At 33.5% G+C, this 26655-nt stretch overlaps 1 protein-coding gene across 38 annotated transcripts in view; it reads left to right on the top strand.

Annotated features, from left to right (window-relative positions):
- shot (dystonin-like protein short stop) overlaps positions 1–26655 on the top strand; it is a 620212-nt gene that overhangs the window by 526378 nt on the left and 67179 nt on the right. For all 38 annotated transcript variants that reach the window (XM_081739920.1, XM_081739887.1, XM_081739913.1 and 35 more), the window contains 12 exons: positions 704–1139; positions 2460–2710; positions 3167–3367; positions 4301–4455; positions 10828–11101; positions 13014–13343; positions 15039–15862; positions 17643–17802; positions 19762–19959; positions 21585–21715; positions 22548–22710; positions 24738–25033. In XM_081739920.1, coding sequence (XP_081596046.1) covers positions 704–1139; positions 2460–2710; positions 3167–3367; positions 4301–4455; positions 10828–11101; positions 13014–13343; positions 15039–15862; positions 17643–17802; positions 19762–19959; positions 21585–21715; positions 22548–22710; positions 24738–25033 — 3419 coding nt within the window. The remainder of the gene's footprint in view (positions 1–703; positions 1140–2459; positions 2711–3166; positions 3368–4300; positions 4456–10827; positions 11102–13013; positions 13344–15038; positions 15863–17642; positions 17803–19761; positions 19960–21584; positions 21716–22547; positions 22711–24737; positions 25034–26655) is intronic.

The following is a 26655-nucleotide window of genomic DNA, read 5'->3' as shown; positions in this document are numbered from 1 at the left end:
ATGGTTATGGTTTTGGTCTGTTAATATTGATTCTAGTATCTACTTTGTTAGAAGTATTATTTGATATTTTGACGTATCCATAATTTGCAGTATTACGATCCTGACAGACTTCCATGTATTTAGTTTTCTCTGCATTTACTTCATGTCCGTGCAAGCTTATAATAAGACCTCTGCATTTCTTTCTATTATTCTCCTGTCATCCCCTATCAGATTTATATCATCAGCATACGCCATAACGTGGTAAATACCAGTCAGTTCTAGGCCCTGGTTGCTACGTTTGATTTTTCTTATATCGTACTCCAAGACAGAGTTGAGTAATAATAGCAGCAATGCACTCTCCTTCTTTCAGACCATTCGTAACGTGAAAGCTCATGAATACATGTTTTTCTGCTCAGACTTTGGTTTGAGATTCATTTGAACATATCTTATTTAATATGTTTCCCTCCTAACCAAGTCGTTGGCCTTTCTAAAATCAGTAATTACTGTGCCGGGGTATTGTATTCCCACTTCTTTTCGAGTATTTGTCGAATGGCAAATTTCTGCCCAATATTGATCGATTTCGCCTAAACCCGCACTGATAATCTGCAATAATTTCATCTGCGTATGGGGACAATCTTGCTAATAGAATGTTTGAGATGATTTTATATTACTTGTAGTGAAAGTCAGAAATGACTAATACTTGGTAATTAATGTTTCATTGCAGATGTTCGTCCAGTCCATCAATGAACACAAACCTCTTGTGGACAAGCTGAACAAGACAGGAGATGCTCTGATAAGACTTTGTAATGAAGAGGAAGGAAGCAAAGTGCAAGAGATCTTGGACGTGGATAACCAAAGATACTCAGCGTTACGAAGTGAACTGCGTACAAGGCAACAAAATCTGGAGAAGGCCTTGCAAGAGAGCAGCCAATTCAGCGATAAGTTAGAAGGAATGCTTCGAGCTTTGGCCAACACTGCTGAACAAGTGCGTGCAGCTGAACCTGTCTCTGCTCATCCACCAAAGATCAAGGATCAAATCGACGAAAATGCTTCGCTTATGGAAGATCTCGACAAGCGAGAATCTGCGTTTGAGGCCGTCAAACGAGCCGCCGATGATGTCATCAGTAAAGCTGGAAACAAATTTGATCCTGCTGTTAAAGGTAACTTGTTCATATCTTTCCTAAGATTAACATAAACTCGATTTTACTAACTGGTTTCTAATTTTTGAGACCAGTTAATAATTGTATTTATATGTGTATATTGTTCACATCAGTAGCTAAATTTAACATGTTTACCTTTCATGGTATACTTATATTGGTACTTCGATTCCCGTGTTTCCATATCATATAGCATAACCACGAAGCGTAAACTTTAAGTAAATTATAAATACAATCAGTCTTAGCAAAAATTCAGACTTTATATGTAAAGACCTCAAATTGTAAAAATTCGGACCTTTTGTAAGTTCTTTTGTTCTTTCAGAACCTGGAAAATAAATAGTTTTAGTCCCATGTTCTGTAAGCTAAGAAATACTGATAATTAATGTAAGTGAATGATTATGAAAGAATTGGTAGAATGAGATTAGTATTTATTATTATTATTATTATTATTATTATTATTATTATTATTATTATTATTATTATTATTATTATTTTCAAATAAAAGGAAGAACTTGAAGAAAACTCAGATGCGAGTAATACAGCATAAATCTCACATGAATTAGGGTCTACCAGAGACGAACACTCTCTCTCTGAACCACTGTGCCTTCTTATTAACACTTGTGTTCAATTAAGTAAGAAATACTAAACTCTACTCAATTTAAGAACTACTTCAATTGAAATATTGGTGATATTGCAATATAAAATTGTGCTTCTGGTACTTTCAGTGTAGCAAAATTCGGAAACATAAGTCCTTATAAAACAAAATCTAAAATAGGATATTTTCATATTTAAGAAGAATATTATATAAAATATTGTTTGATTTAATTTCGAATTAGTGTTTTGACTGGCATTAGTTCCAATCTTAAATTATGAAATACTTTTCGACGTAGTTAGATAAGTTGTTTGTTTTTTTTTATTTAAATTAGTATTTTATTTGAGTGCTATAATATTGTCCATTCGTTTTAATAAGTATCAAAAACTGACGAAAGAAGATTTAAATTGTATAAGGAAGTACTTATTTAACTTAGTACTTACTTACTTAATTACTTATTTAATTACGTAATTAACTGATTGTTCTTAGGCTCTCGGGAAATCAAAACTCAAGTCTTCCGCTTTTACGACAAATACTTGACTGTAGATCTGCCAACGACACATCTCGCAGGCTTCTGTAGGTTAGGTAGTACAAACTTAGTAGGAAAACTATTTGTTTCTGTTTAGTAGGATCTCTGTACTTCTGTTAGATGTTTGACTTGGTATATATAATTCCATATTTCTAAGATTGTGTAAATGGTTTTGCTGACTAGCTGTTATTGTTTGTTTCAGATATCAAACGTAAATTGGAACGATTGAACAGTCTGTGGAATGAAGTTAACAAAGCCACCAATGACCGCGGACGATCACTGGAAGATGCCCTTGCAATGGCAGAGAAATTCTGGGATGAACTTCAAAGCGTTATGCAGACTCTCAAAGATCTCCAAGATACTTTACACGCTCAAGAACCACCGGCTGTGGAGCCATCTGTTATCAAACAACAAAAGGAAGCTCTGCAAGAAATCAAACAGGAGATCGACCAGGTAATTAATGGTTCCTACTTATCTTGAATTATGCGAGCTCTTTCGTATTACGTTTAGAAGATTGAAAGACTTTACAATGTATTTGACGTGTTTTTTGCATGTATAATCTTCAACGGAAACTTAATTATATTTATCATATGTATAGGACGTTTTGAAATTTCTAGTCAAAAGTAGGCATACACAATTATTTCTGTGATTTGCTTAAGCCATTTCATTTGTATTACACAACAAATTTTGATTCTAATAGTAAAGATTTTGAGAATTAATTTGTAAGAAATCAAGAAAATATGTATTGTCTGATTTGTTCGACAATTACACAGCTCAGTATAGAACTAGTTTTTATATTTTACTTCACTTTCTGAATTTCAGTAGCATATTAATCCGTATTTTTTTAAAGAATTATTCTGTCTTCATGAAAATGGAACGTGGATTAATGTAATTTGTTTTAATTTGTAGACCAAACCAGAGGTAGACCAATGTAGACAGACAGGTCAAGATTTGATGAACTTGTGTGGAGAACCAGATAAACCTGAAGTGAAGAAGCATATTGAAGATCTGGACAATGCATGGGATAATATTACCGCACTCTACGCAAAGAGAGAAGAAAACTTGATTGATGCTATGGAGAAAGCCATGGAATTCCATGAGACACTTCAGGTAAGCTTTCATTTTTTGAGTTTCCTGTTCATTGAACTGAAAATTTTCTGTCTTTTAAGTATCTTAGTTCATTACAATACTATTTTGAAGAAAGAAAGCAAAAAGAAAGAAAAAAAACTTGTAATGAAAATATATAACTAATGAAAATATATAACTGTAAGTAGTTGTATATTACTCAGTGGGATTATCTTGAGTGGTTCTTCGTATACAAAGCTAATTGTTCTTTTCACCCCACATGATTGGATGTTCCCTGTGCTGTACAGAGCCATCATTCCGACTAAAGTTTTCGAGATTGTTTAGAGCTTTAAATTGTGCTTTGATTCAATTTGCCCGTTCATTTTGATGAAGAAATTGATTTAGAATTTAATTTCTTATCTTAAAGAACCATTGTCATAGCATAATAAACAGAGGCGGATCTACAAGATGAAAACTTTGGGGGGGCCACGGTGGCTCAGTGGTAGAGCGTTCATCTCTGGTGCTTGGGATCCCGGGTTCGATCCCAGCCCCCGCCAAGTGAACTTTGTGGTGGACAAACACCGTGTGCGTGGGTTTTCTCGGGGTTCTCCCGTTTCCTCCCAATTTCTTCATTCCACCATTTCATTCATTACTCATCATCACCGTCTCCTTTAGCCTAACCGGCATAACCGTGGGACGTGAAACTCAGATTTCAAAGATTTGTAATATCCTGTTTTAAATATTGTTCTGAACACAATTCGCAATTTAATGGACTTCGGTTTTGCGGGCACTGTTTCACAACAATTAATTCGTTAAGTGATGGGTTTACTATACAAACCTTTTCAGAGAGAGTTGGTGGCTTTTTTAATAGTAAGATCATACCTGTACAAGTTGAAATAATAATAATAACTTATTTCATAACATATTTTCAATTATCTTTCGTATTCTCACATAAATAATTTGGTTTCTTTCCTCTAGAATCTTCTTGAATTCCTCGACAGCGCTGAAGAAAGATTCTCCAACATGGGAGATCTTGGATCTGATATCAATGCTGTTAAACAACAAATAGAACAACTGAAAGACTTTAAAGCCGAAGTGGATCCTCATATGGTGAAAGTAGAAGCTTTGAATAGGTAAGCCAGTATTTTGTCTCTCTCTTTTTACAAAACAAAATCAAAATATGTAGTATAGCACCCAGCCCTTCCAGTTTTTGAAGTAATTCCCCATAATGATAATCTCAGAATTGTAAAATAGTTCGCTAATAAACCGTAGAGTTTCTCCATTACTGGATAGTGTAGAAATAAATGCAACAAATACTCCTTATTTTCTAAATAATTACTAAAGTGATCGGATATTTAGGATTTTTAAAACCTATTTTTAGGATTTTTGAATTGGTGATGTAACTATCTTAATTTAATTTACATATAATTTCATATTAATATAGCTTAGTTACCTTAAATTTAGAACTAAACGTTGTAGTAGAAAGATTAATTAAGTGCAGAAGTTAGAAAGAAGCAATAAGAAGCCGCAACTTCACGGCTTCAGCCTCTTCCTATTCGTATGATCACAATTCCAAATCCTCCTGTGAGTAGAATCCATCAGGTTAAAAAAGAAAGAAAAAAAAGTATGGTTCAGATTTTATTGTAATGATAGATCCAGTCTTTAATAACTTCGGCGTTCCACAAAAATGTAAAGAAATAAAGACTGCATAATGCTTATTCCATGAAATTATAGGATCCACAGAAATACTAAAAAAATACAGAATAATACTAAATTTACTTCAATCTACCGTGTATTTTTTTAACATTTACAGCAGACTAAATAATTTAAAAAATGATAGTTGTTGAGTTGTGTGGATCAGATACGTTATTGTACAAAACACGGCAAATAGTTCAGAATAAAAGCTAAAGTAAGTTAATTGCTAGTGTCATTTCTACGTTATAGATTGTTCTTGAAAAAAAAAAATGCGTAAGTGTTGTAAATGCAGAGTCTGAGTGGTTGTCACTATATTACATCTATTTTAGTATGACAAGACTATACTTAAATTCTTGTTTTTCTAGTCGATTAGAAATAACGAATAGAAATACAGAAAGTAAAGAAAAAACAAACAAAGAACTAAATACCTAAAACTTTTTCAAGGCATTAAAACTTATTGAAATCAAACGTATCATCTCAACATTCGCCTAGTGGAACTAACGAGAAACCTTGAAAAACTTCAGTCAGATTGGGTGGGCACGAGTCAAAGAACTTGTACCTGTGGTTTTGAGCGTAGTAGGCAAATGGTTAGCGGTCTTACTTTGCGATGTTGAGGTCACAGGCTCGAATGTAGTATCTGCCCATCCAGACTGAACACTTTCAGTGTTTCTCCTCAGTTCTACTAGGCGAACGTCGAGATGATACCTTTAACTATATGCCCTGATTTACTTCTACTTCCGTTTTTGTTATTGTTTTAGATTGTAAGTAGTTCCAGGAAAATTAGCATTGCAGGATGTAACGGGAAGTTTATTAAATAAATACTATCATCATCATTATTTTAATTTAAGCAAAGAGCAAAGTAGAGGAAACCCTAAGAATCCGATCCTTTGTAATGACTAACTTTGGTTTGAGTATTTCACGGAAAATACAGACCTCTTCTTTCTTGTAAATGAAAGCTGAGTGAGTCACATCAATGTTGCACATCTCTGTTCTGTTGATATATTTATTTATGTGTTTCTTTTCTTTCTTGGAATTAATCACGGTACTTGGTTCACCATAATACAGGAGTCTAAGAAGGCAAGTGATCATAACGACATAATATATATATATATATCTATGTGTGAACCCAGCAAGAACCCCCTCTTGCTTTCATGTTATTTATTTTTTATTATGAAATCAGTGGCTAATAAGCAACTGTCTTTCTGTACTGCATATGCTTACGGTATTTAGCTTCTTGCATTGCATGTTTTATAATCCGACGACGAAATGCAATTTATTCAGATAAACGTTGGATACTAGAATAACAGTGTTAAAAAGAAATGAATAGTCATGATTTATATTTATATAATAGTGACGGATGCTGTGCTAAGATGATGAAGGAATGATTTTTTTTTTTTTTAAATGTAGATTAGGTACTGACTTGAAGCATGCCATGCAGTAAAACTTTTAGTTACGGGTTATCTAGCTTATCTTCCTATTAAAGCTGTACTCATTACTTAGAAACAAAGCATAACTTAAGGAATACGTAAGGGATCATTTTGTGTACAAGATGTGTATTTTTGTGCGTTATTCTGAAAGTCAAATTTGATTAGATACTTAGAAATACGTTTGCTGTTTTAGTGTTTTTCTGGACGCTGCTTTGACACAAAAGGTTTCCAGGTGTAAATATAAAACAATTTGTTTGGAAGTGCCAATGTATTAATACCTGTAAATAGAACATCAACTTTCATTTAACCACAACATGGCTGAGAATGAAAATAAATTTCTTCTGAAATTAATATTTTTCAGCAATGAGGCGTTAATATTAGCTAAATTATTCACGCTTTAGATGTCAAAAAAAGTTATGTTTTGTCAATCAGTACAAAAATGTGCACGTCCTTTCTGTAATGGGTAAAAAAAAAAAAAAAGAAAAACTAGTAACACGGCGCATGCTTCTTATCTGCCTTGATGGATGTTTTTATTTGTTGGTCTTATCTATGTGTAATTAGCATTTAAGTCTGTTAGATGTTGTAGGTACTTTTATATAAATCATCGGAAGAATCACTTTTGGTATTTCTTTACTAAAATTTTAAGGTCTCACCAGTTCCACCACAAGTTTTTGACTTTTTTTAAAAAAAATATTGGGAAGACAATTCTCTTCGTAATTTTCTCATAGGTATAACTTATTATTTAGTTAGCTATTCATTGTTTCTCAGATGGTCTTCATTCTTGCCTAATTCATAGTTTTAATTTTAGTACGTCATGACTGAATTAAAGTTTTTTTTTTTTACCGTGGGGAAATTGAAACAATTCAAACTATTTAATTTAGTAATATTTTCTTATCGTGCCACTTTGATTTCCGACACTATACACTTCCATTTCATTTTATCAACTGCCACCTTATCAGACTTTTTTTTTTTTTAAAAAAAAAAAAGAAATTTAGATTTTTTTTTTATTTCCACAATATATTGGGAAAAAAATAAAAAAAAAAATGAAGGGGGAACTGATGAGCACCGTAAGAGTCAATCCAAAATAAAAGTTTCTGCCGTCCTATATTTCTTTTCGGAATAGATGTAAAACAAAGTTATATTAAAATTCGAGGAACGAGTAGCCTAGAATGTAGGAAGTACTATGAAATACAATTTAAAGAGTTTAGGAAATGGTACTTCTAGATGAGAAATGTATCTAGATCATTTAAGATTAAATATAGTACTTACAGAAGGAAAGGGTAGTATTTTACTCTACCCTATATTTCTAGCAACACGTTTCTAATCTTCTGGGCTTCTTGAGTTTACGAAACTACCAGCTGCTTCCTGGACCTCATCTTAAAGGAAAGCTTTTGACCATCAAATTAGAGATTGAACGACTGATACGGTCAAATCTGCGCCTAATTCAATTTGGGCGATCAGAAGTCTATGCATTGTACCATGATCTAGATATTTTTAAAATTACACTGTGCATCATAGTACTTCCTATATTTAGAGCATTACGTCATAAATATAGGAAGTACTATAAAATAGAACGTAACTTTATGACATTAACATGATCTAGTTATATTACGGTGCCATAAAATTACATTTTACTTCATAGTACTTCCTATGTTTAGAACATAATGCCTAAATTTAATAAGTACTATGAAGTACAAGTGTAACTTTGTCACAGCATCAAAAAGTTACATTCTGGTACTTTCCATGTTTAAGACGCTGCATTCTAAATATAGGAAGTACTATAAAATGGAATATAACGTTATAATATCGTAAAATAACAAGTGTCTAGATATATTATGATGCCATAAAGTTATATCGTACTTCATAGTATTTCCTATATTCAAAATGTAGTGCCTAATAAATGCAAGTACTATGAAGTAGAATGTAACTTTATGGCATCGTCAGATGATCTAGATCAATTTCATTCCTATAAACTTACCTTCTAATTCATAGTACTTCCTGTTTTTAGATCTCCATTATTTCCCTAATAATTTTAATATTGCGTTTTTGTTTCACAATTATTTTGAAAGAAAAGGCGCAGATTTAAATTTTGAATTGACTCCTAAACAGTAATTTTTAATTTTCGTTGTTGAAATGTAACAAAAAAAATCATTTTATCTTACGATAATCAATGCGACTAATTCAGGGTTGGAAGCTTTTGTGCAGTAATAATAAATTTCAGTACAAAATATTGAAATTACCTCTAACGTAGTTAAGTTGTAACAAAAGGAACATGATAAATAATCTGTATATTATTGTATATTTTTATACATTTATTATTAGCCATATCCTAATTAACACACGAAATTAGATACCCTAATTAGCGTATAAATTAACACACGAAATATATTTCTCTCATTCATTCCACTAAAACTACTTATATTCTTTCTTCTTCGTAATAAATTTTAGTTTCACCAAATTAAGTTTTATAAAAAAATAATTGGCAAACAAGACTGTAAATATAAACAAAAATAAAGTAACTTAAATTGAATGTGCACCTCGTAGATAAGATGACTTTGAAAAAAAAGTCATACTTTCTTAATATTGTACAGAAAAGTATGTTGTGCGAAAAAACAAATATATATTGTACTTACTATAATGTGTTCGTTTCAAAGGTCTTAATAAGAACACATTAAAGGGAGTACCCATTTTTTCCCAGTGGCGGTACGTTTTACTTCTGAAAGTCTGTCATGCGTTCTATACTTTGCAGTTTAAAGTAATAGAGGTTCTTAGAGGGAAATAGTAAATCTGCAGTCACTTCTAAATCTCTGGAACTTAAATTGTGAAAATAATTTCGATATTATATTATTATTGTTGTTGTAACGAATAGTCGGAAAATTTTCTTTCGTTACTTCATAAGTAGCTAGAGCCGCGTTGGCTCAGTGGTAGAGCGTTCACCTCTGGTGCATGGAGTCTTTGGTTCGATCCCAGCTCGCGCCAAGTGAATTTTGTGCTGGACAAACACCGTGTGCGAGGGTTTTCTCGGGGTTTTCCCGTTTCCTTCCACCATTTCATTCATTTCTCATTATCACCATCTCCTTTAGCCTAGCTGGCATAACCATGGGACGTAAAACTTAAAAGATTTCATTTCATAAGTAGCTTTCGATAGCGAGTTCATTTACCCTTCAGAGAGCATGATTACTCTGTGGTGGGGTTCTTTCCTCTGGTGTGAGGGATCCCTGGTTAGGTCCCACACCATATAAGTTTATGGTGGACTGAATTTTCTAGGAATTCTCCCGTTTCCTTCCACTTTTATCATTCCTCCAGTTATTCTGTCACTATTCACCTTTTGGTAGCATACATATCGTAAAATAGGACATTTAATTTCATTTTATCTTGAACTGTGACAAATTTAAAATCCACTATCTCCTACAAGGCAACATTATTAAGAATATACTTTTTATATGTGTTGGGCAGAAAGTCTAAGAAGGATCATTTTTCTGTATATAAATAATATGCACTTTTAATATTCATAAATACTTATTTACAATTTTACTGCTTACTAATATCTATAATTTTTTCGACAAAGTCTTGAATTATACTGCACAAAATACGTTAATATAAAATTAAAAAATCAATGTACATTAGTACTAGGCCTAATTGATTCTTTTCATAAAATAAAACAAAGGAAAGTTAATTAACATGGACCGAAATGAAGCTTCCTTTGGAGCTAGAGGCATGAAAAAGTTTCCTGAATGTGTAACTGAAAGACTCTGGATTATATAACAACAGTGAATAGCTGTAAAGAAAGATGGTCATACATATATAATTTGTTTACAGCCTATATGTAGGTGAATAAACACTTAATAATCTCCAGCATAACTTTATTATGGTGGGATAGTGTTTAGGACTGTTTCTTTAGCGTATTAAAATAACTTCCTCTATATATTGCAAGAAACTGTACTCGGAATTGTTCTGTCTGTTTCGAAAGTGTTGTTGGATAAAATTACCACAAGATTTTAATCCACTTTTGTCGATTTTACAAGCAGTTTGGAAAAGTATATGGTGAACTTTTTATACTATTTCGTTTTCGATATATCTCTAAGAATCTCTTTGTAGAGTTGAACCCGCTTATTGAAAGGAATTTCTCATTTCGTAACTAATCACTGGTACCGCTTTAGTAATCTTTCCAATTTACATTCTCGGAAAATTTCCAAGTCTTTCAAGCCACTAAATGAAGCCTTTTTTAGATTCATATTTATTAACTAGTTCTATTTGAAATGAATAATAATCTCCCAGTTTGTTCAGGGAAAAGTGGTAGGAGAAACAATTCAACAAAGACATATAATTTTCTGTGTTTCTTTAATTATTTTTAATCATTAATAATAATTTCAATTATTGCAGACAAGCGCAAGAATTAACGGAACGCACTTCAGCTGACCAAGCCCAAGCTATCAAGGAACCTTTAGCTGCTGTTAACCGACGATGGGATGAACTGCTGCGAGGAATGGTCGAAAGGCAGCGACAACTGGAAAATGCTTTATTGAGACTTGGTCAATTCCAGCATGCTTTGGGTGAACTCATGGTCTGGATAACTCGTACCAATGGAACTCTTGATGAACTCAAGCCGGTAGCTGGTGATCCACAAGTTCTGGAAGTAGAGTTAGCGAAACTAAAGGTATGTACGGATTCCTTTAACGGTGATTAGTACAGAAATAATCTTTTATCTTTTATACCATTGATTTATATGGGACGGGGACACGGTGGCTCAGTGGTTGAGCACTTACCTCTTGATGCGTGGAGTTCCTTGTTCGATTCCCGGCCAAGTATATGGTGGACAACATCGTATCAGTAGATTTCCTTCCACGTCGTCATTCCATCAATTCTACCATTATCATTCACTTGCCTTTATCACGTGTCTTCCTTAGTCTAAAGGGCATAACCGTTGATGTTAAACGATATATATATATGTATGTATGTATGTATGTAGTGTTCTAAAAATGGTGCTCGCGGATAACAGAGCGCTATATTACAGGTCAAAATAAAGCGAAAATGCTATATAGTGATATATCCTCTGGGGCCTCCATCAGCTGCTATGGGGAATCAAAAATGTCACTATGTGGCAACATTGTAGTTTAACTTGGAACCATTAGCATCGCTCTACTAATCCATTAAGCAGTCACATCGATTTTTATACTAATAAGTAGTGCTAGTGTCAACGTATATCCATTTTAAGTGCTATCCGGAAAGAATTGATGTAACTATTTGATGGATTGGTAGATCTGGGCTATGGTTCTTTCTCTGTGATGTTGCTACATAGTGCAATTTGTCTCTATAAATGAGGACCCGAAAGGTATACAATCATATATATTTTTTGTTTTATTTTGATTTATAGACTAGTATTCTGTAGTTCCTGGGTGCCATTTTTTTTAGAACACCCGAGTTAACAAAATTCAGACCCACAAATTGCTAGAATTAATTGGAACGTTCATAGACACCATGTGGTCCTTTTTGTTGGTACATCTTTCTCACCCCCCTTTTTTTCTAAAGAAAAAAACTAAGATGGTAAGAATAGATAAATAAAATATGAATCCAGATGGGGTAGGAAAATTCAAGAAATTAGTACTCAGAAATATAAATAATAAGTTAACACTTCGACTGCCCAGGGTCATTTTTGAGGATAAACCATGGCGCCAACGTCTGTTTGCCTTATGGCCTTCAATATTCCAAGTTATTTTATTTTATTTTATTTTATTTTATTTTATTTTGAACCAAATCTGGCTTCTGGTGGGGAAAAAATGTCTCACGGGGCCTCAGAGAAACAAATTTACGTCTAGGCTCTGAGAGCCATATGTGGCTTACATAAAAGAAATTTACACTTTTTTTTTTTATTAATAATACATTGTTGCATATCATTAAAATAGTAAAATAAATATATTTTAATGGTGTGCAAAAATATATTATTATTAAAAAGTGTCAATTTTTTTGTTTTTCATATGAGCCACGTATGGGTCACAGGGCCTAGACGTAAATTTCTTACCCTGAGGCCCCGTGAAAGACATGTGGATCACGCATTTTTTTCCCGCCAGGAGCCAGATTTTTTTTTTTTTTTAACTTGGAATATTGAATATTGAGGTCTCTAGATACGTATTATTTGAATATGCCCAAACAAGTTGCATTTTCGTATCTCCAGCAAGTTAACATTTTCCCATATTTTTCGTGGATATGGATGTATAATTCGAAAAGCTAAAGGGCATGCAACATAGTCACACACTTGACCCAAAACATCGTATTGAAAAAGAAAACATAATCCTTTACGTAGAGCCTCAGATAAGTGCTAAACAAAAGTCAACGCGTGAGCCATATATGGCTCACGGAATAGTTTAGTGTAAATCACATATGGCTCACATGGCAGTCAGTGTGTTAAGAGTAAACTTCTTGGTTAAAGACAACAGAAAATGTTAGAAGTCTTAATTAGTATTGCCGTTAAGATAACATAATCCTACTTGGTTTTGCTTACCGAAAGTAGATAATGTTGCTTTGTGTTGTTATAAATATATAGATTTAATGACTTTTTGACTCTGTTGTAGGTACTTGTAAATGACATCCAAGCCCATCAGACGAGCGTAGATACTCTAAATGATGCAGGCAGACAGATCATAGAGTCTGAAAAGGGTTCGCCAAATGCCTCAGCGACGCAAGAAAAACTAAATCAGTTAAATAAACAGTGGCGAGACCTTCTTCAGAAAGCAGCCGATCGACAACAAGAACTGGAGGATGCTTTACGAGAAGCCCAGGCCTTTAACACCGAGATGCAGGATCTGCTTGTCTGGTTGAACGATGTAGATAGCGTAATAGCAGCGTCCAAACCTGTTGGTGGATTGCCGGAAACGGCGTCAGAACAACTAGAAAGATTTATGGTATGTGGATTGTAGTTTGTTTTATCTGTACATGCATAAGAATTAAGTAAAAATGAAGTAAGTCATCTTGTAAGGATCATTATTACCATCATGAGAAACATTGCAATCATTATTACCATCGTGATTCAATATATGAAAAACAACAAAACGCAATACATTTCCTAATCTCTCTAGGTTTCATCAGATGGTTAAAATTTAAAATAAATAAATAAGATTAGAAAATACGCTTCCAAGGAACGCGTCATGTGTCACTGGAAGGGTGAAAAGAAAAGACAGTTTTCTATTAATAGGAACTACTTTTATAGATTTTATTTTTTTGTAAATGATCATAAATGAAATTACGTAAAAAGAATTTAATATATATTTTTTTAAAACGTGTTTAACTAGTATGTATGCATTCTCTCATATTTTCAGGTAAAGGCAAAGTAACCAGAAGAAATAAATATGTGTACCGTAATATTCATTCAATCATTTAAGTAACTAGGACTATTTAGTAGTAGTAGTAGTAGTAGTGGTGGTAGTAGTAATGATTAAAATTTGTTGATTTGAATTTAAAATTTGATAATGTACGTTTTGACGTTGAGTTTTGATTTGTGGCGTACTTGTTTAATTCGTATAAGGTTGTTTTAAAAGAAAATAATTCCGTTGAATTCTCGCAGATAGAAGCTAAACAAAATGGTTTTGTAGGGGGAAAAATCTTAAATGAAAGATAGCAGTAGTACCAAGTGTCTGACACGAGACATTCTTGTTCCTTTGAATCAGTGACACTGAATTTAACGCTTAACGATTGATTAATCAATTATTCTGTATTTTTTAATCAGATTAAATATTCGACATATGTTTTTTAAATAATATAAAAGCAATGCATGCTAGAATGACGGGGACTCCAATTTCATGGAGCACGGTAGCTCAGTGGAGAGCGTTCATCTCTAGTGCATGGGGTCCTTGGCTCGATCCCAGTTCGCGCCAACTGAACTTCGTGGTGGACAAACACCGTGGGTTTTCCCGGGGTTCTCCCGTTTTCTCCCACTTTCTTCAATCCACCATTTAATTCATTTCTCATCATCACAGTCTCCTTTAGCCTAGCCGGAATAACTGTGGGACGTAAAACTTAAAGATTTTGAACTCTATTTCCTTTTATAGAACCATCGACAAACAGAGAAAAAGTGGGATTTCAGTCTTCGCTAGTTGAACCGTCAACATTTTCCTCATAATTGTGGGTTAATATTCAATGATTATGCTCATAACAATACACATTTACAATTTGTTTTTGTTCATGAGTATATACTTATAAAGTTACACATTAGTATGAAAAAGTCTTCACATAACATACAGAATGTTTCAAAACAACACCGACAACGTTTGGAAGGTGATTCCTGACACCAAGATAAGACAAAAAGTATAGACCAACCTGGGTGCAGAAATCTGTTGTTTTGAAGCAGCCTGTATATGTATTCTGACTTAAATATGCAAAGTGATAATTTATTTTGTATACATTCAAATTAATAATTTTCGAAATAATACTAATTCTTTTTAATATTTTCGCAGCATTAGAAGCTGAAAGTATGTTTTTGTTTTGTCTGTACTCCTACCACTATAACAGTATCCTTAAAAAAACACTATGAATTATTTTGTTGCATGTATATTTTAAAAATTAAATATATATAAAGTAAATTTTTATCTTTCCTATTTTAGGACACGTACAACGAATTAGAACAGAATAGACCTAAAGTGGAAACAGTGCTACAACAAGGACAAGAGTATCTAAAGAAATCAAGTCCTGGTGCAGCTACAAATCTGCAACATAATTTACGGACTTTGAAACAACGTTGGGACAATGTGACTGCCCGCGCGAACGACAAAAAGATAAAACTCGAGATTGCATTGAAGGAGGCGAACGAATTCCACGATGCGTTACAAGCATTTGTGAACTGGTTGACGAACGCGGAAAAAATATTAAGTAACCTCAAACCTGTGTCGCGTGTGATGGAGACAATTCTCGAACAGATTGAGGAACACAAAGCATTCCAGAAGGACGTCGGTGTGCACCGTGAAGTGATGCTGAACTTAGATAAGAAAGGAACGCATCTGAAGTACTTTAGTCAGAAACAAGACGTGATTCTTATCAAAAACTTGTTGATCAGTGTTCAACACAGGTGGGAACGTGTAGTGTCGAAATCCGCCGAACGGACTCGCGCGCTGGATCATGGCTACAAAGAAGCCAAGGAGTTCCATGACTCATGGTCGGGACTCATGAACTGGTTGAACGAAACCGAGAAGACACTGGACGACTTGGCGGCGCAAGTGGGTAACGATCCAGAGAAAATAAAGTTGCAGTTGAACAAGCACAAGGAATTCCAGCGACAGCTTGGTGCCAAACAGCCTACTTACGACTCTACAATGAAGATGGGCAAAACTTTGAAAGAGAAGGCGCCAAAGACTGATGAATCACATCTCAAGCAGATGATGATGGATTTGAAAAACAAGTGGAACAATGTTTGTTCCAAGTCAGTGGACAGGTGAGAGAACTTTTATTTAATTAAAATTATTAAGCATTAAACCACTATATTAGATGTTTTAACCTGAAATATTCTCTTTGATCAGAATCTGTATTGAGTTATTATTGCTTTACGAATAAGATCGAGATTCTGATTTTAATATGTCTTTTGTTAGTTCACCATCTGTTAAAAAGTTAAAAATATTTATAAATTGTATAATTTTAAGTAGTGTTATATTTATAAACAAAATAATTTATTATTTCAAAGTCCGTATTTATTACTTTAAGGATGAAGATAGATATATATATTTTTTTTAAATTTCTCTTGTATTTCTTTTTAAGACAGTAAGTAAAAGTAAAATGCTGCTGCTTCATTTAACGTAATACATTAAGAACGAAGAAGACGTTGGTGTATGTGTTAGTTTCATTTTAAGTTCTATGGTAAAATAATATGTTTTCAATTTTCTAGCTCTCATATATTGTAATCACGCTCGACCCTAGCCATAGGAACTAAATACACGGTTCTGATTGGTTGCAATTATCCGTTTCTCGCCACGTAGCATAGATATAGCACAAAGCAAACGCCAAATGCTGTCGGCTTTCGTAGCCGAGCGTGCTAGTAATGAAAATAGTTTTTGGCGTGGGTTCGAACCCGGCTCAAGGAAAGTTTTTTTTTTATTTTTTTTAAATGTTCATAAAACTTTTCATTAAAACTAGGAATGCAATGGATATACCCGATTGCAATGAAATGAGCTGAGCGAGCTTAAACTACGTAATCAGGAAGCGTTTTTCGGTGATTATTCCTCGATGGTACATCGGATTTTTGATTTCGACCTATGTTGTCACTCAACACGACATACTCTATCAGCGTGCTAAGTTTGGTTGAGATCGACCAAGCGGTCTAGGAGGAAGCGTTTTTCGGTGATTATTCCTCGATGGTACATCGGATTTTTGATTTCGATCTATGTTGTCACTCAGCACGACATGCTCTATCAGCGTGCTAAGTTTGGTTGAGATCGGCCGAACGGTCTAGGAGGAAGCGTTTTTCGGTGATTATTCCTCGATGGTACATCGGATTTTTGATTTCGACCTATGTTGTCACTCAACACGACATACTCTATCAGCGTGCTAAGTTTGGTTGAGATCGACCAAACGGTCTAGGAGGAAGCGTTTTTCGGTGATTATTCCTCGATGGTACATCGGATTTTTTATTTCGACCTATGTTGTCACTCAGCACGACATACTCTATCAGCGTGCTAAGTTTGGTTGAGATCGGCCAAACGGTCTAGGAGGAGTTCGCGGACAACCAAACGGCTAACCCGAGTATAAGAGCTTCGCTTCGCTCAGCTCAATAAGATGAAAATAATACTCAGTTTCACTTCTACGTAATATATAATGCATAAATTGTGCTTTTTCCACTATCTACCTAGAGATTTTCGATAGCCCTTATAAACAATGACGTTATAAACTAACAGGACAGTAAGAAGTAAATATGATGCAACGGGTTGTAGAGGGTAATGGGGAGTTGGAGAGGGACACACACAACTTTATTGATAAAAAAGTGATTTGCTTACGTTACGAAACATAGCTGAGCAAGCGTCAGCGGCCGAAGGGGGTTAGAAGCCCCGCAGGGCCCGTTTTGTTTCATCTTGACCCCCACTCGGGTGGTGCAACTTCGATGTAAATCTAACCTCAACTGCTTCCTTGTGACCTTGGCTAGGGTAGCGCGTGAAAAAAAAAATCGTCCAGGTCAGAGGAAAAGCTCTCAGAATTTTAATTTTGAATGTTTTTAACTATTCCAGACAGAGGAAGTTGGAGGAAGCTCTTCTGTTCTCTGGCCAATTCAAAGATGCTGTCCAGGCGTTACTGGAATGGCTGCAGAAGGTAGAGAAAGGACTAGCAGAAGAAGGTCCTGTGCATGGAGATCTAGATACAGTGATTGCTCTTGTGGAGCAGCATAAGGTACGTGCTATTTATATATTCTTCATTTTGGTCACCAGTTTATCCATTTAGATGTTGGTAGGCTTTCTAGAGGAAAATCAAAACAGTACATAGGCTTTCCGTATTTAGAATTTATTTCAATTAGTATTTCCTTTCTGTTAAAATAATAGAATTTACATTTTTTAGAATTTGTTTTAATTTACTTTTCCTTGCAGATAAAATAACAACAGGCTTCATATTTTAGAATTTATTTTAGTTGTATTTTCTGCCGGTTAAAAATAATAAGTTTCACGTTTTAAAATTTATTTTACTTCGCATTTACTTTCCATCTTCTACATTATGAGTGAATGAAATTTATCTTTATTTTCTAATACCTTCATGTTCTATTAAATGTCAGTTGTATTTAATATCTTTTATATGTTCTTTTCGTAATATCTTTGTTCCTTGAGTTCTATCCCATCAGTGAAAGACTCATCTCGGGTACTAAAAATTCCTGGTTGACCCCAATCCATGTGAGCTTGAGATCGACATCATCTCATGTCCATGGGTTTTATTCGTTATTTTCTTACCTCATCCGTCTGTTTTCATTCCAACTATTCTTCCATCATTTGCATTCATCATTCGTCTTTAACCTTTGCGTTCCAGGTGTCGCTTTGCTATGTGCATGCTCTAATATCAGGTTTTCATTTACTGTTAAAAGACTCTAAACCGTTATATATATATTTATTTATTTATTGTAGAACATTTGGACTGAAAAATGGAAATGTTGATGCTCTGAAAGGATTTTATACTGCTTCAGATTGGCAAAACTGACCGGAGATCAAAGATAAAGTTCTTTTTTTTTTTTCTTTTTTCCGATCTCGAAATACGATCTCGAAGTTGCTAATTGTTTATCGTCAAAACAAACACGTGTGTGTCATAATTGAATGCTCCTTTCGGCCTGCCATCTACTGAGACAAAACATTTCTTTTTCTTTTCTGTCAGTTAAGGTGCTGTCACCTAAGGAGAAATAATAGAACTAACTCGTGCCTTGGATCCACAAAAAAATTTCATAATCTCCAGGATTAATACGATCCTTAATAAAGTATACGCTTAATCCCCATAGATGTCACTGGTATTTTGCAACTGAGTATTTTAGGACATTCATGTGGATGTCACTGGTATTTTGCAATGGAGTATTTTATGACATTCACATGGATGTCACTGGTATTATACAACGAAGTATTTTAGGACATTCACATGGATGTCACTGGTATTATACAACGAAGTATTTTAGGACATTCACATGGATGTCACTGGTATTATACAACGAAGTATTTTAGGACATTCACGTGGATGTCACTGGAACGCAAGGTGTTAAACCTAAAGTATAACAGTGGGGCATTGAACTAAAAATTTTATTTTAATAAAACAATCTTATCTCAGAATATCTTCTGTATGTGAGTAAGTGTATTTTTGTTCAATATTTCAACTGCGTGTCGTCGACCTTGATCACGAAGATAGGATAACTTTTTTAAGATTTTGAGACAGGAGAAGATATTCAGTTGAATTATTGATGAAGTCACAGACAGAAGATATAGTGTGGTAAGATTATTAATGTTATATTCGTGTCGTCAGTGCGTATAACGAAGCTGTGATCTTATGTAACTTATTCCTTAATTCGTTTTTCCAGTCGATAATATGTCTAATCATCGTGTCTCTTTTAAGACTGCATATAGCAACAGTTCTCCTGCTTCGTAATATTTAAAGAAAACAACTATTATTTTTAATTTTTCTTTCATATTTGTCTTCCACTTTTTCCTAAACTCCTACAGTATTAGTTTTTAATATTTCCTAATTCGTCATAATTAGATGCAGATTTGCCTTGAATCGGACGAACGACTGTCAAACAACACATTTTTTAATTTAAGTTTTATACAGCTATTATCATGCATTTTGTTATATTGTTTTCTTTATTCTTTTTCATCTCAATTCCAATAGACATTCGAGGAAGATCTCCAGAGCAGGGCAGCTCAGATGGAATCTGTGAAGAAGACAGGACGAGAACTGCAAGAGAAAGCAACTCCTGGTGACGCAGCTACTATTCGATCCCAGCTACAAGAATTAACCTCACTCTGGGACAAAGTCGGACGTCTTACTGACCGTAAGACGAAACGTCTTGAAGAAGCCCTTAAAGAGGTAAGGTTAAATCACGCTTAAAATAAAGTGATCGACAATAAAATGTTGGAAGCAAATCTTGTACAAAGTACAGCAGCGTTTCCCAACCGGTGTACCGTGAATGAGCCGCTGGTGTGTCGCGAAGAATTGAAACAAAATTATTAATTTTATAGCAATCAAATTACAAAACGTAGGGAAGAAATGTATATTTGTATTTCACATTACTATGAACTTCTACTATGAATCTACATTTTTAAGCGTCATACCAGGTTACTATTCTGTATATTTCTAATGTTAAAAAAAAAATGGTTATCATTGTTATGACTATTATTGCTTCTTTATTATTGCAGACTATTTCGTAACTTGAAAATTTAAAATATCATTAAATCCTTTCGACAGTTACCTACATTTATGTTTTAAAAGTAAGAGATTTGTTTGTTCGTTCGTTATTTAGTGACTTTCCTTCTTAGTAAAAGGTTGGATACAGTTTTTAAAAAGAAAGCGTATTTTTAAAAACCTTAGTCTAATATTTCATTGCAATTGTTTTTCTATTCTTAAATTAGAATGAAAAATAAGCATGATTTACCACGGGAAAAGAAAAAACAGTGATAGAAGGTGGTCAATAATCACAGAAAAATATCACTGTGTTTTATATTTATAAATAATAATATCTATAAGTGTGCCGCGAGAATCCAAGTAACACCGTAGTGTGCCGCAAGTTGAAAAAGGTTGGGAAACAGTGAAGTACAGTATAATGATGTTACGTTTTAAAGTTTTATTGTATTAAATATGTAGTGTTATGTTTGATAGACTGTTTAAGTACCATCATTGCACTTGTAGGATGAATGGAAATTTTAGTAACTTCTGGTTACTGAAAACATTTTATGTAATTTTTGATATTACATGCAGTGTATTTTCAAGTTAATACCATAGTCAAATTCAATTTATAATTCATGTGTACTTTTCCCATAGCTGTAAAGCTAAATTTGATTACTTTTAGCTCTATCCATCACGACTCTAGAACTTACTACAAGAATAACTAGAACTTTTCTAACCAGAGTATGTACACATATTTATTAAAACTAAAATACAGTGTTACGGTTTCGACAACTTAACGTTATCTTCATCAGACACTTAACTGCTAACGTTATCTTCGTCAGACACTAACTGCTAACGTTATCTTCATCAAATGCGAACTGCTGCATCAGAGCAGTTAATGTCTGATGAAAATAACGTTAAGTTGTCGAAACTGTAGCACTGTATTTTAGTTTTAATAAATAAGTGTATGTACTGTGGTCAGAAAAGTTTGTTATTCTTGACTACTTTATAGATGTTTCAGTTCTCTTCTAGTCGCTGCAGAAATTGTTGTTTTAATTAGAAGCATTTGCATTCAGTTTATTCGAGAACAGGAAAGAACCTTTAAAAAAATGTAAGATTTTCAACTAAAATATGCGCAATTACTGCCTAAATTTCGTATGTAACCCATCGTCGTGTAACGTACTAATTTATGTAAGCACAAAGAAAAATTTTTAACCATCGTTACAAATATAATTGCACTTTGAATTTAAAAACTGAAAGAAAAACTGAAAACATTAATAATTGTACTAATAATATTGTTGAATATTATTATTATTATTATTGTTTAGGCGGAACAACTTCACAAAGCAGTTCATATGTTACTGGAATGGTTGTCTGATGCCGAAATGAAGCTTCGCTTTGCTGGTCCAATGCCGGAAGATGAGCAAGAAACTAGAAATCAGTTGGCCGAACATGAGAAGTAAGTATACCTTAAATCTAAATTTATATTTATTTATTTAATTTCTTTTTTAAATATTGACGTATAATAGCTTTGGAAATCAGATGTAAAATGATTTCAGTTTGTAATTACGGCGGAAGGACCTTCTTTTATTTATGGTAGCTCAATATTAAAAGTAATAATTTAATATCTGTTAAAAATAATTTGCTATATATTTTTTGCGAGAAGTACCGGGATTCTAGCCTTCATCTAATTTATTTTATGAAAATATTACAAAATAGTCTTTTTATCTTCTTCAAATCTTCCTTATGACCAGTGAGGTGAAGGAAGGAAATGTTTTATACGGAAACCTTTTAGCTTATAGCAGCCTCCAGGGCGTCTTCCAGCGACTTTTAGGATACGATATTTTGTGGTAACCTCCTTAGCTCATGGCAGTCTCCAGAGATTTAGACAAGGTGGTACTCCTTCGTCCAGGGCGACTTTAGGAGCAAGTGTAGGTTAAGTGATCAGTGGTCAATTGATATTTCTGTCCTCTCCGGGTCTGTATTTATAGGCCATTTTTTGAGTGGCTCGTTCCTCTTCGGTTCCCATCGTGCTGTCTTCGTGTCTTCCTGGTTCTGTGTGTATCGTCTGCTGTACTGATGCTTATAAACAATAGCACGTGTTGCAGGAATAACGTGTACTCACACTGAAAAGTGGGGATCCTTAGAAAATATGTATTTATTTATTATTTGATTATAAAGTACATTTCAGAGAAACGATTATCCCTCACCAGTACTTAAATCTATTTCTGAATACCAGATGAAGCTTATTATTTTATTGTATCTGAATATTTTTTGTTTGTTTTTCATAGGTTTTTGCGTGAAATGGCTGAGAAAGAACGAGAGAAAGACTCGACAATAGCACTCGCTCAGAGAATCTTACAGAAGGCGCATCCGGATGGAGCAACTGTTATCAAACATTGGATCACGATCATTCAATCAAGATGGGAAGAAGTTGCATCATGGGCGAAACAGGTGCGTGTAACGAATTTTTTCAAGTAAAATTTTGCATATTAAATGTTTTATTCTGTTAGTAAATTCATGTGTTCTATTTTCTTAACATTATGAAAATTGTTTTGGTTGATGATGTTTTGGCTGGATTACGTTGAAAATAGCTGTAAACTGGAAATGTATTTTTACATCTAGAAGTAGTTATTCGCTTCTGTACTTGAGATAATTATAAAATATCAAAAAGTTAAACGTATTATCACCGACAGTGATAGTAGAGGCTATTGTGTTAATTTGTAAATTTTCAAGTATAGCGTGGAACAGTATGTTGTTATGATTCTTAAGTCTTTAGATGCAACGTAAGATCATTTTCTTTCTAATAACAATGTGTTATTTTCGCTAAAGTATAAAAACAATTTCGATAATTTATTCAGAATATAAACGTCTTAATAAACTCAAAATGTACTCACTCCTCTTGTTCTTCTATATCCGTGTTTAAACTTAAATATGGATGTAGGGGAATTAGGTAAGAACTGTAACCGGCCAGTTATAAACTTTTTATTTCTGTTCTACTTTGACTTCCAATTTAACATTGTCAAAGAAAAACAAAACAAGGAAAAGATTTCTTCACATCATTTCAGGTTAGAAATCTATATATATAAAAGAGAACGTACAAAATTTTGTCCGCTCATCACGCTAATACGGCTGAACCAATTTCTTTCATTTTTGGGGGGTTATTAGGATTTGGACCCTAGATGGTTTTTATCATATCACTTTAATTTTTAATTACCAGTGTCTTGAGATAATTGACCATTCAAGTGTCCATAACGTACAAATCCTTTGTTATTAGTTCATCATAGGTAAAAATAAACGTATTTATATGCAACCCGCATGACCGTGTCACTCGGCGGGTTAACATAAATGACAGGCGATATACAGCGGAAAATAGCTTGAATCTTCTGTTTAAAATTTTTTAATTGATTTGCTTATTTTTACAGACACTTTTACAATATGCCAGCACCGGGATGACCGCAGCGAAGCGGGGCGGGTTAACATAAATGACAGGCGATATAATGTTAAGATTTACTGCAATCTTCTATGGTTTTTATCATATCACTTGAAAGCGAAAAAGTAAAAATTATCTAAGTAACAAAGTTTATTGCGTTCCGGGGTGACCGCAGCGAAGCGGGGTGAACGCTGCTAGTCTATTATAAAAAGTTAAAAATTATTATGTAATTTTGTCTGCAAAATCGTTTTATGTGCTGAAAACAATTTAACTAACATAATGAACTTCCTCATTATGTAAATCTTGCGTTGACAGATTTCATCGTTTAAACCAAATTCCATCTTGTACATGAACCCGATTTTCTGGATCATTCTTTCAATGGCGTAGTTCTACGTCTAACAACGGGCACTTTGGGTAACAACCTCTGCAAAAATGATGGTATAAAACCTCAAAATATTTCCAAAGTAGCATGGCATGTTACCAAATATTATATCGTTAGCTGTCTTGATGCAACTTGAAAAATTAAAATCACATTTTTATCTTCAAACTCCAGTTAAAGTTTAAAAAAAGTAACAGTTTCATCAAATAACAAATTTCTCTGAGAGTTCCCACGATATTAAGTACTTGTGCTGAAATTGCGCCTTAAATGACTGTTGTGAGACAATAACTTCAATAAAAAACGCAAGTATTTGCTTAAGGACTCTGTCATCTGAAAAAAATGTCTCAACACACAAAACAATTTTCAAACATCACATAACAACTAATCAAAAACATTAAATCAATCACACATTGAAGTGTTCTTTTTTTCCCGCCTAGAATTATGAATTTAATTAATGTTGTATAACTCATCTATCTGAAGTATAGGAAAAAGTTAATTATGTTTAAAATAGAAAACCTCTCGTAATGCACCCCAATGAAAAATTTTAAGTATAAACTTTAAGCATAACCACAGAACTTTTGAGTTTAGTGATTACATTGCTCTTCAAGTGACTTACATTATAGTGGACTTTCCTTTCTTATTTATTTACTATTTAATATTATTTTACAGAGAGAAGTACGACTGCAAGAACATCTTCGCTCTCTACGAGATCTGGATGAACTGCTTGAAGAGCTGTTAGCCTGGCTGTTGGGACTTGAAAATACATTGATCACACTGGAGAGCGAACCATTGCCAGACGACCTTCCTGCGCTGGAAGTTCTTATCAAAGACCACCAAGAATTCATGGAGAACACCTCCAAGAGGCAGCCGGATGTTGATCGCGTCTGCAAATCTCGCCAACAGAAGCAACCAGCTGCAACCACGAGGGATCGCAAACCATCAAGACCCAAGGCATCAACACCTGTGTGAGTACTAGCAGTGTAATGGTTTTATGTATTCTTTTATTATTTTCTGTATTTCAGGTTCGTAAACAATGGTGAAATAGAAGACTTGTGGCGAAATTTTTCGTTTTTTTTTTTTTTTTAAATCCTTCCAGTGTTTTTTATTGTCCAATATATTTTTGGTAGCGTAATACATTTTCTCTTTCAGATAATAAAAAAAGAGATCACTCGTTTTCAGAATTTTCTTTATCAGCTCGTAATTATTCTAATATTTTTCTCAGATTAGCAAAGATAGTAATCCTTTGTTGATTAATTGGATCGACATCAAGCAGCTCTATATTCCGTAATCAGAATAAAGATTATTATTAATCTTGCTAACTAGAATTCTTATATAATTATTAAAATTCTTTCGTATACAGTATGTACTAATAGGCACAGAATCTATAATTTGCAACATTTCAAAACCATAATTCACTAGACAGTGAATAAATCGTCTCGTTTTCGGATGAAAAGTTCATATTAGGTTTCCTCCATTCGTCAGCAGTAGCTAACACCTATTTATTTAATAATAATAATAATAATAATAATAATAATAATAAAAAAATCCAAGTAAGTCGACCTATTTGAGAATCAGTTTCTTGTTAACTTTATTTCAAACATAACTACTTACATTTCAAAAGTTATTGACAAAAAAATTTCACTTAGGTGAATATTCATTTTTTGTAACGAGTGTACATCAATCAATACTTAAAAAGAGAGCTAGGAATTATCTTTTGTTCCATTATATACTTGAATTAGAAACCATGAAAACAAAACAACAAATGTCAGTATTTCTATAAAATAAATTGCATAAAATCTCCAGAATAGTGAGCTTTTTTGATAGTGCCTAAATTGTAACAGTAACTTTCCTTATGTCTGTATCCTTCACATATATTGATATATATATTTCAATTGTTAAAATCATACTGCCAATACTAAAAAAATAAGGGAAATTGGATACGTTAAAATGTTATTAAACATATTGGACTATTTTTTTTACCTCATTAACTATAAAAATTGGACGTAAAATTGTATTATAGCATTCTGCTGAAGCAACATCTGTGTGTGTATATTACTTGCATGTCGCAAGTATAATGTAAATCTTGAAACTGGAAGTAAATAAAACAAAGGTATATGTCAGGCCCACTACTAAGGTATGTATAACATAATGGTGTTGTTTGTTTTTATTATTTGTTCTGTGGTGCGTAACAGTGATCATGTACTGTGCAGCAACACTTGTATTTACTTTTTTTCCCCGAAGGCATAATCTTTTAAGTCGTGTAAATTCAGAAGAAGCTTCTTTCATTATATGTGATAGTGTGTATTTAGTGCGTTCACAATTTTAAAGATAGATAAATTATTTTGTATGTATTTGCATGGTAGAAGCCGGTAGAGGCGTAAAATTTTGGTCATGAAGTATACAGAAATAATACGATATACTTTTACAAACATTACTTAATAATTCAAACTAATACTAAATGAAACGCAGTATTTTTTTAGAATTTTTTTATACACAGATTGATATCCTTACTAAATGTATCAAAAATTCGTATCAAAAGTGTATAAAAAAATTAGGATACACATTTTTTTTCTATAAATCTATAGTA

The sequence above is a fragment of the Thermobia domestica genome, chromosome 2 (genome assembly GCF_964235325.1).
Source record: "Thermobia domestica chromosome 2, izTheDome1.hap1.1, whole genome shotgun sequence".
Taxonomy (NCBI): Eukaryota; Metazoa; Arthropoda; class Insecta; order Zygentoma; family Lepismatidae; genus Thermobia; species Thermobia domestica.
This window is presented reverse-complemented; position numbering and strand designations above follow the sequence as displayed.